An 18,769-nucleotide genomic window follows, 5' to 3' on the forward strand; every position below is an offset into this window, starting at 1 on the left:
TGGCGAGCGATGGCCCGTAGGCGAGTGAAGGCGCGTCGGCAAGCGACGGAGCGTTGGCGAGCGGTGGTGCGTTGGCGCGTTAACAAAACGCTAGCGCGCAGGCGAAGAATCGCGCGGGCGCGTAGGCGATCGCTAACGCGTAAGAGACTAGTGATGGTTAGCGCGCATCGCGCTAACAGAAGGCGCACAGGTGCATCAGGAAGGTGAGCGCTGAAGCAAGCTGTAATCAGGCGATCCTAGACGGTCAGAAAAAACCGTTGGCACCCATTGGTGCGTGGCAGAAAAGGGCGCGCAGATGTGCGCTGGCGATTAAAGAAAGCTGGCGCACAGCAGGACAGAAGTAAAGGTGAGCACTGGCGAGCAGGAGGAAGATCTACGGCAAAACTTAGCTACCGGAGATCGTGGTCCACAGCAGGCGAGCGCTAGATCGCTACTGATGGTGTCCAGGGAACTGACACGCGTGGCAGATCGATGGCGATCGTTGACGAGCAGGCGAACGTTGACGCGTCTGTGGTCGCTGGCGAGCTGGAGATCGCTGGCGAGCAGAAGGCAACGCGTGGAAGCCTGTGCGTAGAAGAAGAGTCCTTGTCCAAGACCTGAACCGAAGTTCTAGATCGCGAGGGCGAACGTGGGCGCGTAACAGGAACCAACAGGAACAGCAGAGATGATCATCAGGAGAGCGCTGACGAACAGGAGAGTGCTGATGAGCAGGAGAGCGCCTGTGCGCTAACACTGAGCAGGAGAGAACACTGCAGAAGGGCGCGCAGGGGAACCCTGCACGCAAGGGAAGAACCCCCGTGGGAGGCAACCCTTTGCCCCGAAGGGATAGTTGTCCATAGGGAGCTGATGTCCGTCGGAAGACCGTTGTCTGTCCGTCGGGAGACAGATGTCCGTCGGAAGACCGTTGTTCGTTGGGAAGACCGATGCCCGTCGGAAGACGAGGTCAGACTGCTGTCCATCTGCACCAGGGGCGGAAGATCAAGAAGAAGGAGTTGTAGGCTGCATACGAAGAAGGAGTTGTAAGCTGCATACGGAGATTCAAAAAGGTGTCTCTTAGCACCCTTATAGGGAGATGGGAGGCCCTTACGACGTAGCGGATGGTGAGCCTTACGGCGAAGGCGGCCAACAGCAACAACAGCAGAAGAATCCTCCGAAGAGGAGTCTCTATGAGTGTACTCTCTCGCGAACGAAAGAGAAACACTTCATAGAAGAGACGGGTCAGCCAGTGACCTAAAAGGAGCAATCCTCCGAAGAGGGGCTCCTGCAGTTGCCCAGCCCCTTGAGCGTAACTGCAGATGCGACCGCTCAGCACCAAGAGCATAGTCGCACGAAAAAAAGTCAAGAGAAGAACCCCCCAAAAGGGGAAAAAACTCAAGCCTGGACAGGAAAAACTTCCCTCAGAAGGAAAGTTACCCACCCAAGGAGGCGAGCCTCCTATGTGTTCTAAAATGAACTGGAGAGCTGTCAATCGTCACGGGAGTACTTCCAGGAGAAGGGGACACGCCCCTGACGAAGATCTATAGGGGAGGCAGCAATAGCTGAATCCCCAGGCCTCAACAAGACAGCTCACTCCGTTGTCACATTACAGAAACGAACTAGATCGGTAACTGTGAAAAATAAAACAAAAACCATTAGTTAACATTCATTCCCCCGAGAAGGCTCCGAAGAGGAATCCCGAGGGAAAGGAACACAAGAATTACACAACAGGCACGTGCCCTCACAACCACTTACACTCACGGAAGGAGAGCGGTAACCAACACAGAATTATAACAATTATAATTATGTAACTATGTAATTTAAAAATGAATGAACACTAAAGGAAGAACGAAGACCCCGAAAGGAATCGTTCTACAAAGCTGAAAAATCAACAAATACAATTAGATTCATAAACTAATTGAGACAAAACGTACGGCGTAGCAACCCCCCCACACGGGAAGGGAGCTACAAAGGCGTAGTAAAAGTAACGTAGCAAAAGGGTGAACGACCTCAAGAGAGAGAGAGAGAAAGAGCGAAGTCAAACTCGATCGCGACCCATGAAATACACCATGGTGGCCTAACTGCCGAGGGCTCCACGGAGATATCGTACACTACACACACAAGCACAAACTCTGAAAAGGAAACTTACTGATTTCTATACTCAAATATATACATAAACATGAGAAAATGTTTACATATATATTGAGTAAAAGAAAAGTAAGTGATTAAGTAAAGACAAAACAAACAATGGCTGCCAAGCGAGGACAAAGACAGAGACGTCTGTCCATGTCCGAGCCAAAAGTGAAAGTGAAGCAATTCACCGGTGTGTGAGGGGGGGAGGGGTAGCTAGCTACCACTCCCCTACCCCCCTGCTAACTAGCGCGGGGGTAATACACCCTCGTTAAAATTCTAATGGCTCGCCATTTCAGCTACGCTAAAAGGTAAACCCAATGTAAATAGCGTGGTTTGTATTTCGGTTACGGAACAATCTGAGGTTAAGCGCGAGCGGAACCAATGCTGTCATTACCACCGACAGAGAGAAACTGAATTCCTGGGGAAATATATGCGGTATCTGGCCGATAGTCGGCTCTGGTGGTCACACCCCGCAACCATCATGGCGATCGCTCGCGAGTTTTTGGAATTGTCGACCGTCGGAGACGTAAGCTACATACAGTATATATTCACCGGCTAAGTTAAATATTTAAAAACTAAAATTAGGAGCAGTAACACTCGGAACAGACCGTGGCGTCAGGAACGTCTGTTCATGAACGTCATCACAAACGGGAGTTTCAGCACTCCGGTCACGTCTGGAACGACCAGATAACACAATGGAACCATGACTCTTAGAAGGGGCCTCCGGAGCCACAAAACTTGACTTTAAATAACGTTTAATAGGCAAACCTTCGTCTGAAGAAGGAATACGTTCCGGGCTGCTCCAGTGACTACAGCCAGGACGTTGACTTTGTTCTGAAGGAACTAACTTTCTTTTCAGAGGTCTAGAAACCTGACGCCAGGATTTCTTGCTAACATAGGATGAAGAGGAGAACTTAGTCTCGCCTCTCTTATGGTAAGGACGTGCTTGAGGAGCAACGTCTGCAACCTTTGAGGGAACGTCTGTTCGTTGTTTTACACCTATCGCTCCCTTTGGTCTTGTGACATTCCTTCTCCCAGGGGTTGGGGAGCTTGAAAGAGGTCTCAGACTGGGTGAGCGGCAAGTACGAACAGACGAACCCTCCGCATTAACACTGAACACATTTTTACCACTTTTCACATTAACACTTTCACTTTTTAAAAATTTGACGTCGGACATAAGCTGGTTTCTGTCCATAGCCAGCGATTCGACTTTTGCCCCCAAAGCATGAATGGCCTTCATCATATCTTTAAGTGAAGGTTCGTTAGTGCAAGTAGGGGGTTCTGAAACTACCACTACAGGGGGAGGAAAAGGTTCAGGGGTATGGGAAGAGGAAAATTCTTGAGAACGAGAAGAGCTTCTTCTTACCCTATCTCTCTCGAGTTTACAAGTATATTTGTCATACTCTAAACACTCAAATTCAGACAAAATGATACACTCATCGCATCGATCCCCTAATTGACAAGCTTTACCTCTACAATCAACACAAATAGAGTGGGGATCGATGGAAGCCTTTGGAAGGCGCCTGTTACAATCTTTGGCACATTTTCAATAAACAGGAGAAGGGTCAGCCATAATGGAAAGTTCAAAGAGAGATAAAAAAACAGGCAAAGTTCAGCAACAGCAAATCAAAAAACGGTTCAAGAGTATTCGAAGAATATCCAACACAGCGAAAGCCAAAATACCATTAACAAGTACTTCACCAATTGTTGAAAAAACTTTAGGTTTAGCGCGAGCAAGGAACCAATGTTAACATCCAACTCGGCAGAGAAGAACTGGAGAATTTGGGAATAGTGATAGTATCCTGCCGTGTGGTGGTGCTAGTGTACACCCAGCAACCCAGCACTGTGATCGCCCGTGAGTTTTGAATCTGCCGAACGTCAGAGACGTTAGCTACACATATATCCACCGGCTAAGTTAAATATTTAAAAATAAGGTATTAGAGAGATCTCCCGTGGAGATCCTAAGCCTCTGCTTGAATGAGGATGGTTAAGGTCGGCACGAGGAGAAGTTGGCTTAGTCACCCTCCTCTTCTGCTTTGTGGTCAGGATCGGAGTTAACTGCAGGCGAGATAATTCTTGCTGTATCTCGGCAACCCCACTCCCAGCTCCACGAGGTCTCCTGATGGGTGAGACAAACAGAGGTGGTTCCAGGGCCCTGCAAGAAACAGTTCCCCTCCTAGGGTGAGTTGCCAATCTCCTGCTTCTCGCCGTCCTCCTGACCTGCCGTCTCCATTCCTGACTCCTCCTGTTTTGCGCCGGCCTATTCACCGTGTAACCATGTGTCACTCACCTGTGCGTCATCCAGCTACGTGCCATCCTCATTCACCCTCTCTGACGTTTCCTCAGCCATTGCGTCGTTCGCCAATGCACCAGGTTTCTGCTAAACCTCTAGCTGCGAGCAAGTGCACTCCAGCTCACCAGCGCTCATTAACACACCTACGCTTCCGTAGGAAGACCTGGAACAGGGATGTACCCTTTGGAAGGGCGAGCATCCACCGTAGGGGATTGCGCACGATCCACAGGAGAGTCCAAGGACTAGCAGCAGCATCATCAGAAGAAGGTCCAGGAGCAGGTGAAGGTTGAGGGCCAGAAGACGACAGACGAGAAGGCTCCTCTACGTAGACAAAGCTGAAGAGCCAAAGAGGTGCTTTTTCACTGCTGGAAGGCTCACATCTAAGGCGGAGAGTAGGGCAAGCCCTAAGGGAACGATGACGTCCTCTGGGGGCAGGTGGATCAGTAAGGTGGATCAGTAAGCTGACCTTTAGCAGCAGCTTTCCTTCGAAGAGAAGTCTCTATGAGTGAATTCCCCTGAGGGGAAGAAACACTCGCAGAAGAGACGGACGAAGGATTTTGCTTCCCCCTCGAAGGATGTTCGGCAGGCAGGGAAGCACAGTTTACAGCAAAGGTGGAAGAGTCCGAAGGGACAGAAGCGTCTGCAGGATGGGCAGCAGATGACGCATCTGACACAACTACGATGACGCAAGCAAGAGGATCCAACTCCGAAGTTGACGAAGGCTGGATACTAGTACCACGGAGGAGAAGTGCATCCTTGCAGGGCAAACCCGGTAACCACAAGGATGACCACACCTGTATAAAGGGAGAAAGAGTCAAGGGCTCCAGCGACAGGAGAGGCGGGGTCGCTTCGCTAGGGGAAAGCGACACCGTTTCTCGAGGACCGGGGTTGACCAGGAGTTAAAAGGCCTGCGCTACTACTCGACGGTCTCTCGGAAGAGATCGAACAAGCAGGAGCTTTGGAGGAAGGTCAAAAATCAGAAGAAGAAGCCTTGGGTTTTTTTCTGTTTCGAAAAGACCTTCGAGGGAGAAGAATCCGGCTTAGACTTTTTCTTCCGCCGCCGCCCAAACCTTTCCCAATGGAAGGCAGACCACTCCCGACACTCACTACACTTATTACCACTATCACACCGTTGACCTCAGCAGAAGGCACAAAGGGTGTGGGGTTCAGTGCCCTAAGCAGACATGAAGGTACGGCAGCGCCGGCTTTCAAGCCCAGGCCAGGTACGCATGTTCACCAGAGGTCAACACAAACACACTTTAAAGAAAGAGCAAAAAGCACAAAAAGCATTAATAAGCAGCCCAAAATTGGTGAGGATGAAGAGAGGCAACAACCGTTCACCATCCGAGCCAAAATCAAAGTGAGCTCAATCACAAATGCGTGAGTGGAAGGGGTAGTGAATACCCCTCCCCCGCGCTAACTAGCAGGATGGGTAGTTAAACATATAGCGTAGGTTTTTGTTCCAGTTACGGAACAATTAGAGTTTAATTAAAGACTGAAAAAAGCAAATCAGACAATGGTTAGGTTAAGCAAAATTATAATAAATTTCTATTTAATTTCAGTAATGTATAATAAGAATTTTCCACATCCACATCTTAAAATAATAATAAGGCCAGATTCTAAGAGGAACTTAGCGCAGTGGCAGTATTGTAACCAATGAGGGCTAACCGTGGTGCGATTATTGCCAGTTGAAAAAAAAAAAAAAAAAATATTCTAAGGCTACTATGGAAAATATTAGCATATAGGTAATATGGCCCCATCAAAGAAAGTATGCCACAGTATAATAATAAGTTTAGCTTGGAAAAGCTACAATATGACTGGTAACCTAGCATTTACAAATGCTAAGTCAGGTCAAACATTTTATATTTCAGAAACTAGCATACCCAAGTGTACAACTGGTTGTTGGGCTAAGTAATAATTAAGAGGGTCTGGATTAAGCTTTCCTAGCTTTCTGACATGTAAAATTGGGACCTATAATTTTATCAAGAGATCCATAAGGCAATAACGACAACATCTTAATGGAAATTAAGAATTTTTGATCTTGTAAAGATAAATAATCCCTGGGTCAACTTGGGTTATCCATCTTTACAAGTATGATTATGAGGTTATTCAACTCTACAAGGTAGTTACTGGGGCATTTAGATTTCAAGGTAGTTATTTGTTGTTTTTGCTTTACAATGTGTTTATAGGGATTGTTTATATCTAAGAGATACATTAGTTATTAGTTGTTTTTGCTGTTTTTAGTCAGGTAGTCACTAGCATTGCCTTTCTTTCTTCAAATTCTATTTCCAAATTTGTAAGAAAGCAAGAAAGATCCCATTAGAAAATAAAGAACAAGAAGTATAACAACCTGAACTGGATTGTGCTATTTTTTGGGCTCAAGCCATGGCGTCCTGATGGAAGGTTCCTTTTTGGTAGCTTCCTTGGGTATAAAACTACTAAGATATTCCCAGAGAATTTAACCACAGGTTATCACAGAATTCTAACTTCTGGAGCGAGTATCCCAAAGGTTTCCCTTTAAGACATCGTATATCAACAGGGGACGCATGTCTAAACGCGCCACATAGCTATCTTCACCCCGAACAGAGTTAATGCTTCGGTGTGTAAGGGTAGAGAATAGCTGGGAGCCGCTCCACAGCCAATCTCACTCGTGGCTACTACTGATACTCGAGACGTAAACAAACGGGCGCCATTGCTCAAATGACGTCACGCCCGTCTTCATCCTTTGTTTAGTAGCTGCCCTACTTAGACGGATTTTCCCTGTGCTCCTTTTATCGATTTGCATCTACGTTATGTCGCTACCTTCAGCCTCACCATCTTCTGGAAAGTTGAGTACAAGGTTCCAGTATTGTTTAGTTAAGCTCTGGCCGTAAAGTAAATATTACTTTCCGAGATAATTGCTCCCAGGCCAGAGCGCCTGTACATAAGTGTTCATGCATGATTTTATTAGTGATCCTAGACTAAGTTATGAAGATAGGGGCATTATTTTACAATACTTTCGACCGTGATGCAATGTTCTTTCGCCTTCAGGGACCATATAGGGGATAGGTTAGTTAGTGTCTCTTTCTAACCTAACCTACTTGTAGGACCCCTATATGCTTCCTTCATCCCCTGCCTTGGCATTCCCTCTAATTAGCCTTGATTCCCTTTCTGAGTAAAGGGATCAAGTGTCTAATGGAGTATTTATCGCCTCTCAGTCCTCCCTATGGGAATGACCCCCCCTTAGGGTTGCGTCCGAGAGTGAGGTTAGGCTAGCCCTACCTCTATGGCTAGGATTAGTCTATGACTATCCTGCGATAGCGATATGTCTTCTACCTTTCCTAGTTCAGGACTTTTAGCCCTGATCTAGGTTAGGTTAGGAAGGTTTCTCTGTTCCCTGCTGAAACTGTACCCATGCACCGTTTCAGCCGATCTGCCTTATCTTAGGTTAGGGAGTGTCCTCCCTTTCCCTAGTGGCCGCTCTGGTACAGAAACCCTTCCTTGGAAGACTTCTCTCTACTCCCCTCCCCACCTATCTCTTGTATAGCCTAGCCTATGCTTAGGTTAGTCTATACCCACCTGTCCCCTGTCCTACAACTCCTCCTTAGGGTGGAGTAGTAGGGCTACCCGAGCTTCCCTGTGCAGTCCGCTCTGGTACATATACCCTTCATAGTGTCCTATGGGGTTAGTCTCTAGATGTGTTCTGCATATGGGGGGCTCCCCCTCTTTGGGTGTCCCCTAGCCCTCCCTTGGGCTACCTAGCTCCCGGTCCTCAGTGACCCCTGCTCCTGGATGATAGAGCCTGTCTCTATCATGGGTACACCCTCTCAGGGGGGGGATGCCTGGAGTCCATGACTGAACTTCCTACATCCCTCCCCCCCCCTGTCTCTCTCCCTATCCGGGTGCTGGTCTCTTGCCGCCTCCACTGTCGGCGATACCCGCCTCCTACCTTGGTGACTCTCCCTACCCTTGCCGCCAGCCCCCTGTGTGCCGGGGGACTGCCGACTGCCGCCGGCTCCTACCGGCGGCTCTCCTCCCTCCTAGCTTGTCGTCCGCTCGCCGGTCGGCCGCCGGAGTGCCGGCATCTATTGCCGGCAACCCGGTTCCGCTATACATTGTCCCAGTCACCAATCCGGCATCCTCCGACTGCCGGAGCCGCCGCTCCCCTGCCGGCGTGCCGCCGTTGTACCGGCGGCCGCCACCCTGGTATACTCTTGACTTACATATTGTCTGTCTTGATGCCAGAAACTCTGTCGGAGCGACCTCCGGCATGCCGGCGGCTTTCCGGAAACCCCCGGAGGCGTCAAGAATACTTGCACCCCCTTCTTCTAGCTATCATATGATACTGAGAGCCCTATACCGCAAACAGATGGACTGTTTCCACTATTAAGATCAATACCTTGGTACTGTTCTGTTAGGGATCATGCTGTCTCTTTGCACTCTTCTAATTCCAGCATGCTGCGTGCATCTTTGCACGGCTGGTTGCCGGAAGCAGTTACCTTAAAAGGAGGCCCTCTAGCCCCTAGTTTGGGACCGAATGATCTCGGTCCCAATCTTACCCTTGGTTTTTCCACGGAATTCCATTGCCCTATGGAACTCTAAGGAATACTATCCGGTGCCTTCGGTCTCTCGGATTATCCAAGGACAAAGCTTACGGTAACCAGCCGGGCGAGATGCATGGAGTATGTTCTCTTTACTATTTCAATCTCTATGCATCACACCCTTCTTTAAGTTAAAATTAATGATTAATATTAACTTAGTTTAAGAGCCATTCTTATGACTCCCCCATACTCATTTTCTCTTTCTTCCACAGGAGGAGCAGATGAAGTGTGACTTCGCCTTCTGCGCTGTGAAACGCCCGCAGTTTTACGGGCATACGGCTTGCAGGACTCACGCCCCTTGTGCCGACAAGAAAGGGGATCTGAAGTTTTGGAATCCACTGAACTGTACGGTCTGCCAGGCTCACATGGCTGACGCCTTCCATAACCCTCCCTCAGCGGAGGTCAGAGACATTTCTCGTGAAAAGCTACGCAAGTGGGTGCGTGGCTTCCAGAAAAATGCCACCGGCCCTTACCTGGCCACAGAAGAATTGAGGTCACTCCTGTTCCCTAAGGCCTCCCCTGATTCAGTGGTACCCAAAGACGTGATTCCCATTGTCCAACTTACAGTGGAACCTGATGTTGTCATGGCTCAGTCCATGCATGAGTGTCACCTGGATTCCGGAGATGACGAACAGATGTCGGATGTCTCGGAAGACACCGAGAAGACGCTTATGGCTCAAGGAGCCGAAGATGACGAAGACAAGGTGGAATACGCCGAGTCGGAGCAAGAGGTCGCTCCTCCGTCCATCCCCCCTCCTACTCCTACACCGACGGAAGTGTCTATTCCGTCTACCTCCTCGACCCCGGATCCCTCTTCTTCCACTCAAGAATTGATCCGACTGATTAGAGCCGTCATGGACGACAGGTTGAAGGAGAATCAGGAGTCCATCAGGTCCATGATAGGATCCAGAGAACCGAAGAGGATTTCGGTTAAGGATCTCCCCGCTTGCTCACATGCCAACCCGTGGAGGTATGCTGAGCATATGGTTATCGCGACCGGCAGGATCTTTGTCAGCGATAAGATCGGCACGGTCCCCTTGGAAGACGTGGAGTTCTTCCCAAACTTTGAGGCCTACCCGGACTGTTACGTCCGTCTGCGTTCTGAACCTGCCTCGAAGGAAGAGACCGAACCGAAGGAAGAGATAGTGTTCGATCTCGCAAAGGCCCAGGCTATGCTAGCCACCACATTCAAGAGTAGGGGCTTTACCTGCTCTAAGCTTCCGGCCCTGAGCAAGAAGCACCCTACCTATGTCGCACCTGAAAGTGCGATTCTTCCATTCCTGGAAAAGGCCTTAGCTGCGTGCCTAAAAGCTGCGGAAGAAGGGAAAGCCTGCCCTGCACTGGAGGAATGCAGACCCTTCTCCATAGTGACTCCCCCTGACGCTCGAAACTGGAAGGATGTCCAGCATACTTTCGTCGTGGGAAAGCTAGATCCTGACGTCGCCGGACGTCAGTTTAATGAAGACCTCCCTAAGCTCAACGATCACCTCCTTCGTCGGGAACAAGATACGAAGGAGAGGCTCGCAGCATCCTTATCTCATCAAGTCCAACTTGAAATTATGGCCTGTGACACCAGAGTACCAGACCACTACATGGTACTCTCCAAATCCCACCTGATGACCGTAATGAAGGACTTGTACCACTTCATAAAGGCTCGAAGAGCCTGTCGTGAATTCGTGTTTGCAGGTGCCACCGTGAAACACGAACCCCGGAGGCTGATTTCCTCCAACATCTGGGGTAAACACCTCTTTCCCTCTGACCTCGTGAAGGAAATCACCGACAGAGCCGCCACGGAGAATAGGAACCTTCTCCACAAGTGGGGCATGTCCAGGAAAAGGAAACCCTCTCAGGACGACGGACCTCAACCTAAGAGGAAATCCCAAAAACAGAAACCCCAGCAACGTCAACAAAGACGTCAGTTTCCGGGACCCGCTACCTCCCAAGTGGTTGCCCAACCACAACAGACCTTTCAATTGGTCCCCCAACCGGTATTGTCACAGTCACCGGTCTTCACCCCTGCTTTCGAGCAACAGTCAACTACCTTTCGTCCCAAAGGTAGAGGCTCATACAAGGGTGCAAGCAAAGACGCCTCTCGCCGTCCCTCCAGAGGCAGAGGAGGAAAGGGAGCTAGCGGCCGAGGCAGCAAGCCCTCGGGACACCAGAAGCAATGAAGTGCTTCCGGTGGGAGGAAGACTCCGCCAATTCCAGGATCGTTGGACCTTCGATCCCTGGGCACACAGCATCGTCAAGAAGGGTCTAGGCTGGAGTTGGACTCAACCACCCACAATCTTCCAGCAATTCTTCCAACAATCAACCCCTCTTCTGGAAGAATATGTCCTAGATCTCTTGAACAAGAAGGTGATAAGGAAGGTAAAGTCCACCAGGTTCCAAGGGAGACTGTTTTGTGTCCCCAAGAAAGACTCCGACAAACTCAGAGTCATTCTGGACTTATCCCCCCTCAACAAGTTCATAGCGAACGACAAGTTCAAGATGCTGACTCTTCAACAGATAAGGACCCTTCTGCCTCGAGGTTCCTACACGGTCTCCATAGACCTGGCGGATGCCTACTGGCACGTTCCAATGAACCATCACGCTTCCTCCTACCTAGGATTTCGACTCCAAAGGAAAAGCTACGCCTTCCGGGCCATGCCTTTCGGCCTCAACGTGGCCCCTCGGATCTTCACAAAGCTGGCGGACGCCATAGTACAACAGCTCCGCCTCCGAAACGTCCAGGTGATGGCCTACCTCGACGACTGGCTAGTCTGGGCTCCATCGCCCGAAGATTGTGTAAAATCTTGCAACAAAGTCACCCAGTACCTAGAACACCTGGGATTCAAGATCAACGAGAAGAAATCTCGCCTCTCTCCAGCTCAGAAGTTCCAGTGGTTGGGAATCCACTGGAACCTTCAGTCACACCGCCTTTCCATCCCCCAGAAGAAAAGGAAGGAAATAGCAGGGTCTGTCAAGCGACTGCTGAAATCCAAACGCATTTCAAGACGCCAGCAGGAACGAGTTCTAGGCTCTCTACAGTTCGCCTCAGTGACAAACCCAGTGCTTCGCGCACAGCTAAAGGATGCCGCGGGAGTCTGGAGACGTTCGGCATCCATCGCTCGAAGAGACCTCAAGAGACGGCTTCCAAACAGACTGCGACTTCTTCTAAAGCCGTGGTCAGAAGCAAAGGCCCTGAAAAGGTCCATTCCTCTCCAACACCCTCCTCCATCACTCAACATCCACACGGACGCTTCGCTGGAGGGTTGGGGAGGTCACTCCCACCAAAAACAGGCTCAAGGCACCTGGTCTCCCCTGTTCAAGACGTTCCACATAAACATCTTGGAGGCCATGGCGGTCCTTCTAATCCTAAAGAAGTTATCCCCGCCGCCCTCGATCCACATCCGTCTAACCCTAGACAACTCGGTGGTAGTTCGTTGTCTCAATCGCCAAGGCTCAAGATCGCCCCAGATAAATCAGGTGCTTCTCCCAATCTTCCGTCTGGCAGAGAAGAAGAAGTGGCACTTGTTTGCAGTTCACCTACAAGGATTCCGCAACGTGACAGCGGATGCTCTATCTCGGACAAACCCGATAGAGTCGGAATGGTCTCTAGACGCAAGATCGTTCTCCTTCATCTCTCACCAAGTCCCAGAACTTCAGATAGATCTCTTTGCAACGAGCGACAACAATCAACTTCCTCGGTATGTGGCCCCGTACGAGGACCCCAAAGCAGAAGCAGTGGATGCCATGTCACTGGATTGGAACAGATGGTCCAAGATCTACCTGTTCCCCCCCACCAACCTTCTGTTGAAAGTCCTCTCCAAACTGAGAACCTTCAAAGGGACAGCGGCCCTAGTGGCTCCCAAGTGGCCTCGGAGCAACTGGTACCCCCTGGTCCTGGAGCTGCAGCCCAAGCTGATCCCTCTCCCAGGCCCAGTTCTCTCTCAACAAGTACAGAAGTCGACTGTCTTCGCTTCATCATCGAAAATCAAGGACCTTCATCTCATGATTTTCTCTCCCTAGCCGCAAAGAAGAGGTTTGGGATCTCGAAGAAAAGTCTGGACTTCCTAGAGGAATACAAGACCGAATCCACAAGACGGCAATATGAATCATCCTGGAGGAAATGGGTCTCCTTCGTCAAGACAAAAAATCCTAAAGAAATCACGATTGATTTCTGCATGTCCTTCTTTATTCACCTTCATGGACAGGGATTAGCAGCCAATACGATATCAACCTGCAAATCGGCCTTGACCAGACCAATTCTATATGCTTTCCAAATTGATCTGTCCAGCGACATCTTCAACAAACTGCCGAAAGCATGTGCTTGCCTACGCCCAGCACCCCCACCGAAACCGATCTCCTGGTCACTAGACAAGGTGCTCCATTTCGCCTCCAACTTGGACAATGATTCATGCCCTCTCAAGGATCTGACTCAGAAAGTTATATTTCTCTTTGCTCTCGCTTCAGGAGCTCGAGTCAGCGAAATAGTGGCTTTATCAAGAGAGGATGGACACATCCTGTTTACCGATACAGGTGAAGTTACCCTCTCCCCTGATCCGACGTTTCTCGCCAAAAATGAATTACCCACCAAAAGATGGGGCCCTTGGAGAATATGCCCCCTGAAGGAGGATGCCTCTCTATGTCCAGTAGAGAGCCTCAAGGTCTATCTTCGCAGAACTTCAAACTTTGGTGGAGGCCAACTCTTCAAAGGAGAAACATCGGGCAGCGACCTGTCACTGAAACAATTAAGAGCGAAAATCACCTACTTCATTCGCAGAGCGGATCCTAACAGTACACCCGCTGGTCATGATCCTAGAAAAGTGGCATCATCTCTGAATTTCTTTCAGAGTATGGACTTTGAAAGCCTTAAAAACTTCACGGGTTGGAAGTCCTCGCGAGTTTTCTTTAAACATTATGCGAAACAAGTGCACGAAGTCAAACATTTTGTGGTAGCCGCAGGTAGTTATGAAACCTGCACCTAACTCTGCGTAGAACAGTGAGTTACTTGGGACTCTAACTCTTCGGGTGCCTATGTTGACCCTCGAGCGATTCATAGTGATGTCGAAAACACTTAGTGCTTTTATAACTGTTCTTATCCCAGGTGAAATGTCATAGTTGTCACACAAGTGCCGCATGCCCTGTGCATGACGTGTTTTTTAATCAAAGACTTGCGTTCCTCGAGAACGAGTGCCTACTAATAAACTTGAAATTCCTTTTCAGATTCAAGAGCAAGTCTTTATTACTATGTACATTATAATTACTGTAAATGAACTTTACTTATTGCTGTAAATTATTTAATTTCTGCATTTGTGAAATAAAATTTCTATTTTATTACCTGTGCGTCTCAATCAGCTCCTACTTACTATGAAATACATGCCTGTCATAGTTTTATTATTCCCCCTTTTCCTTATGGTTATGAAGAAATTAAGATGCTAACTCTTAATTTATATTCACTCTGATTATGTAAGGTTCCAACACGAATACTTACTTTTATTACCCGGGAGATGAACCATCACTCTCAATACACAGTGCCCAACCACCACTGGTCTAATTTTCAGAATGTTCCTATACAAATACCAAACATTCAGCTTCATCTCCAAGTTCTTCAAGTTCTTCTATCAGGATGAATAGCCCTTCAATACCACTTTGACGTCGGCATGGCCCATGGGAACTTCACTGCCAAGGGGGGCAGGATGCTTCTTCCCTATGGTCCTTTATTAAAGATTACTATGCTGTTTGTCAATGCCTTGGCACTTACTATTAGGGGAAAATCTACCACGATACATTGATTCTCTGGTACTCTTCCATCAGGACACCATGGCTTGAGCCCAAAAAACGGATTTTGAGCGAAGCGAAAAATCTATTTTTGGGTGAGATAGCCATGGCGTCCTGATGGACCCTCCCTGCTACTTCGTCCAGTTTTAGATCCCACCCTGTTCTACTGTATCATGGTGTTGGGCAAGCAACTGGCTTCAGGATGAAGACGGGCGTGACGTCATTTGAGCAATGGCGCCCGTTTGTTTACGTCTCGAGTATCAGTAGTAGCCACGAGTGAGATTGGCTGTGGAGCGGCTCCCAGCTATTCTCTACCCTTACACACCGAAGCATTAACTCTGTTCGGGGTGAAGATAGCTATGTGGCGCGTTTAGACATGCGTCCCCTGTTGATATACGATGTCTTAAAGGGAAACCTTTGGGATACTCGCTCCAGAAGTTAGAATTCTGTGATAACCTGTGGTTAAATTCTCTGGGAATATCTTAGTAGTTTTATACCCAAGGAAGCTACCAAAAAGGAACCTTCCATCAGGACGCCATGGCTATCTCACCCAAAAATAGATTTTTCGCTTCGCTCAAAATCCGTTTATCAGAATGTTGTTAGACCTTATTGGTAGAAGATCCTCTTCTGGTAATAAATTGCATGAAGCAGCATGGACTTTTAAGAAGAGACTTAAAGTGCAAGAACTGTGATAAGAATATGAAATGGATTAACCTTTCTGCACTACAAGATAAATATGCATGAAAGTGCAAGTTCAAAGACTGAGAAATATAAGCATACGAAAGTATTTGTAAAGATTCATTTTTCTTCCGTTGCAGAAGTGGGTGAAAGTTATTTTATTTTGGTACAAACAAACAAATGTAACTCACTTGGTTAACTTTCTGAATCTTCCAAAAGGGACTGTGATTGATATCCACAATTTCTGTCGTTAGAAAACAATCCAATCAAGCCAGGTGGATCAGGTGTAACGGTATATTGAAGTCTTACTTCTCGCACAAACCAAAATTTCACAGAGGACGGGCACCAAACCCCTATGGGTTTTTGGTATTGTGGATACCTCAATGTCTGAATGCACTTGCACTCTAACCAATAATTAGGAAAGCCATTTACCCTCAAACAATTGTCCATAGTGATCTGTGGAAGGCTTACTGTAATATTGAAAAAGAACTAGGTACCTCACATCAAACAAAGGGGTCCACTTGGGTTATCCATCTTAACAAGTTTGATTATGGAGTCATTCAACTTAACAAGTGGACCCTTGGCTTATTCATCTTTACACGATCCAGATCTTTTTTTTTTTTAAACTGTGCAGTAATATCAATTAATCATAAAATATGTTATACCTCTACTTTGTGTCATTTAGATGTTGACATGCAACAATGAAGGACACGGAATCCTTGGTCAATTCAAGATAGAGAAATTGAAATGATTCCCCAAACATTAGGTTAGGCAGGGGAGGATTGTGTGCTTTTGATGTTTGCTAATGCAAATAGGTACAGACACCAAAAAATATTGCCATATTAGGATGTTTTAGATTATTCAAGATATATGTATTCTATACACATTCTGAAGGCACTAAACCTTCAGTTTTTATTTCAAAATTTTACAAACAAGCAAAATTTTATTCAAACGGAAATCTTTCCTAGACAGATAAATCTCTAGTTCAGACAGTAGCAAACCTTTAGTATGAAGCAGCAACTGGTTAAGACTGAAAAAAATTCTTAGCTAACCTTGGACGACCAATACTGTACTAACTCATTGTGAGAATCCACAGGCTAAGCTAATTTACCTAGAACTACGATATTATACGGCAATCCTAGGTTATCTTATTTTAGGATACGTCCCTGATTATACATGATATCTACGGATAGTCGTTCCAGGGGTTGAAACCCTGTGATACCTGACGGTAATTCTCTTGTAATATCACTCGCAGAAATATTATACAGTAAGAAGCAGCTAAAGGGAACTTCCATCAGGACGACATGGTTATCTCACCCAAAAATAGATTTTCCCTAATCAAAATCCATTTACTAATTAGTTGATGTATACCAAGCCATCTCTGAAAAATAAATCAGTGAGGTATTACTGAAAACACATTACCATGTATTTTTTGGATACCAGCATGCCTTCGCTGAACTCTTAAGTTCAGACCCTATAGGCCTATACTTTACTATTGACCTGAAACAGGTACCCTAAAACAATTGTTTGTTGGGAAGTATTTCATCGTCTAAAATAACAAAATGCATTTGATTTAACCAACTGCCATAAAACAATTGTCAAGCAGATTCTTGCCATCTGAAAATTGCGATAAGCATAAGATTAGATTACCCAATTTCTGTATGATGGCCTATTCAAAAAGGTAAACTAATCCTGCCAGTTATGAAATTCTAGACCTATAATACAGCAATTAACAAAATAACTGCATATTCTCTAAACATTTCCACACATGCATTACCTGACCCGATAAAGTAATTTCAAAACCATGACATTGTTACGTCATCACATGAAAACAAAGAGTTCATCAAAAATGTGCCATTTTCTTGACAGTAACCATTGAAGCCGAAGGGTCGAAAATACGTCTCCAATTCGATCTCCTCTGTCTCTGACCTTCTTGACTGGCTTAATTTTTCTACTTTAGAAAGAGTTTCTCCACTTACGGAATTTCGAAGGTAACGTTTCGAACAGCCATTAATTCATAAATACGCGCAACGCTTGTAGTTGTAAATAGCAGCTTATAGATTTTGGATTAACATTGGGATGATGGGCCCCAACATCTGGTGTTTAAGGTTTGTGATGCCAGAGATTCGGAAAATTCATATTATTATTATTATTATTATTATTATTATTATTAGCTAAGCTGCAACCCTAATTGGAAAAGCAAGATGCTATAAGCCCAAAGGCTCCAACAGGTAAAATAGCCCAGTGAGGAAAGGAAATAAATAAATGATGAGAACATAATAACAAATCATTCAACAAACAGTAACATCGTCAAAACAGATATGCCATATATCAACTATAAAAAGACTTTGCTGCAACTTTGAACTTTTGAAGTTCTACTGATTCAACTACCCGATTAGGAAGATCATTCCAGAACTTGTTACAGCTGGAATAAAACTTCTAGAGTACTATGTAGTATTGAGCCTCATGATGGAGAAAGCCTGACCATAATCAACTGCATGCCTAGTGTTACGAACAGGATGGAACTGTCCGGGAAGATGTGAATGTAAAGGATTTTCAGAATCATAAAAAATCTTATACAACATACATAATGAACTAATTGAACGAAGGTGCCACAGATTGATATCTAGATCAGGAATAAGAAATTTAATAGACCGTAAGTTTCTGTCCAACAAAAGATGAGAATCAGCAGCTGAAGACCAGACAGGAGAACAATACTCGAAATAAGATAGAATGAAAGAATTAAAACACTTCTTCAGGATAGATTGCTCACCGAAAATCTTGAAAGACTTTCTCAATAAGCCAATTTTTGTGCAATTGAAGAAGACACAGACCTAATGTGTTTCTCAAAAGTAAATTTGCTGTCGGGAATCTCACCTAAGATTTTGAAAGTCATGGAAATTTCATAATAGTAAATATTCTGTAGTGAGACAATAGCATAAGAAGACTGCATAAGGAAGTTCGATCACTTTTCGTGTTATATGTGAAGAAAATTTAGCCACAGATCCAATGGTAACATGAATTTTGAACGATTCTATCAATTCCCAACTTCCAGCTGGGCCCGGTAAATAAGGTAATGTCAAATAATCTATTATTCTTAAGTGACCAGAACATATATTTAGTTATTTCACGTCACGACAATGTAAAATGAAAACCTGCGTTTTATTTAGATGGATATTTAGGAAAAGGAATTTTTTTCCGGCTTGTAAAATTTATTCATTTACCACGATTTAATTTGAGATTAAAGAATATATTCAAAAGTGACTATGGTAATGGTCCTACACCAGTTCTGAGAAGTGTTCAAGATTATCATGACTTAAGATCATACAAACCTATTTGGAATCTA

At 46.3% G+C, this 18,769-nt stretch overlaps 1 protein-coding gene and 1 pseudogene across 4 annotated transcripts in view; one reads left to right on the top strand and one right to left on the bottom strand.

Moving 5' to 3' along the window:
- Positions 1-17,541, bottom strand: part of LOC137638810 (uncharacterized) — a 213,181-nt gene extending 195,640 nt beyond the window's left edge. For 3 of the 4 annotated variants that reach the window (XM_068371192.1, XM_068371194.1, XM_068371191.1), the window contains exon 1: positions 17,403-17,541. In XM_068371192.1, the coding sequence (XP_068227293.1) occupies positions 17,403-17,434 (32 nt within the window). In that variant the 5' untranslated portion in view covers positions 17,435-17,541. Of the gene's footprint in view, positions 1-17,200; positions 17,359-17,402 lie in introns of those variants that run through there. The other variant, XM_068371193.1, reaches the window with a different exon arrangement.
- On the top strand, positions 6,030-6,155 carry LOC137638905 (U4 spliceosomal RNA; annotated as a pseudogene).
- Positions 17,542-18,769: the final 1,228 nt, after the last annotated feature.

The sequence above is a fragment of the Palaemon carinicauda genome, chromosome 3 (genome assembly GCF_036898095.1).
Source record: "Palaemon carinicauda isolate YSFRI2023 chromosome 3, ASM3689809v2, whole genome shotgun sequence".
Taxonomy (NCBI): domain Eukaryota; kingdom Metazoa; phylum Arthropoda; class Malacostraca; order Decapoda; family Palaemonidae; genus Palaemon; species Palaemon carinicauda.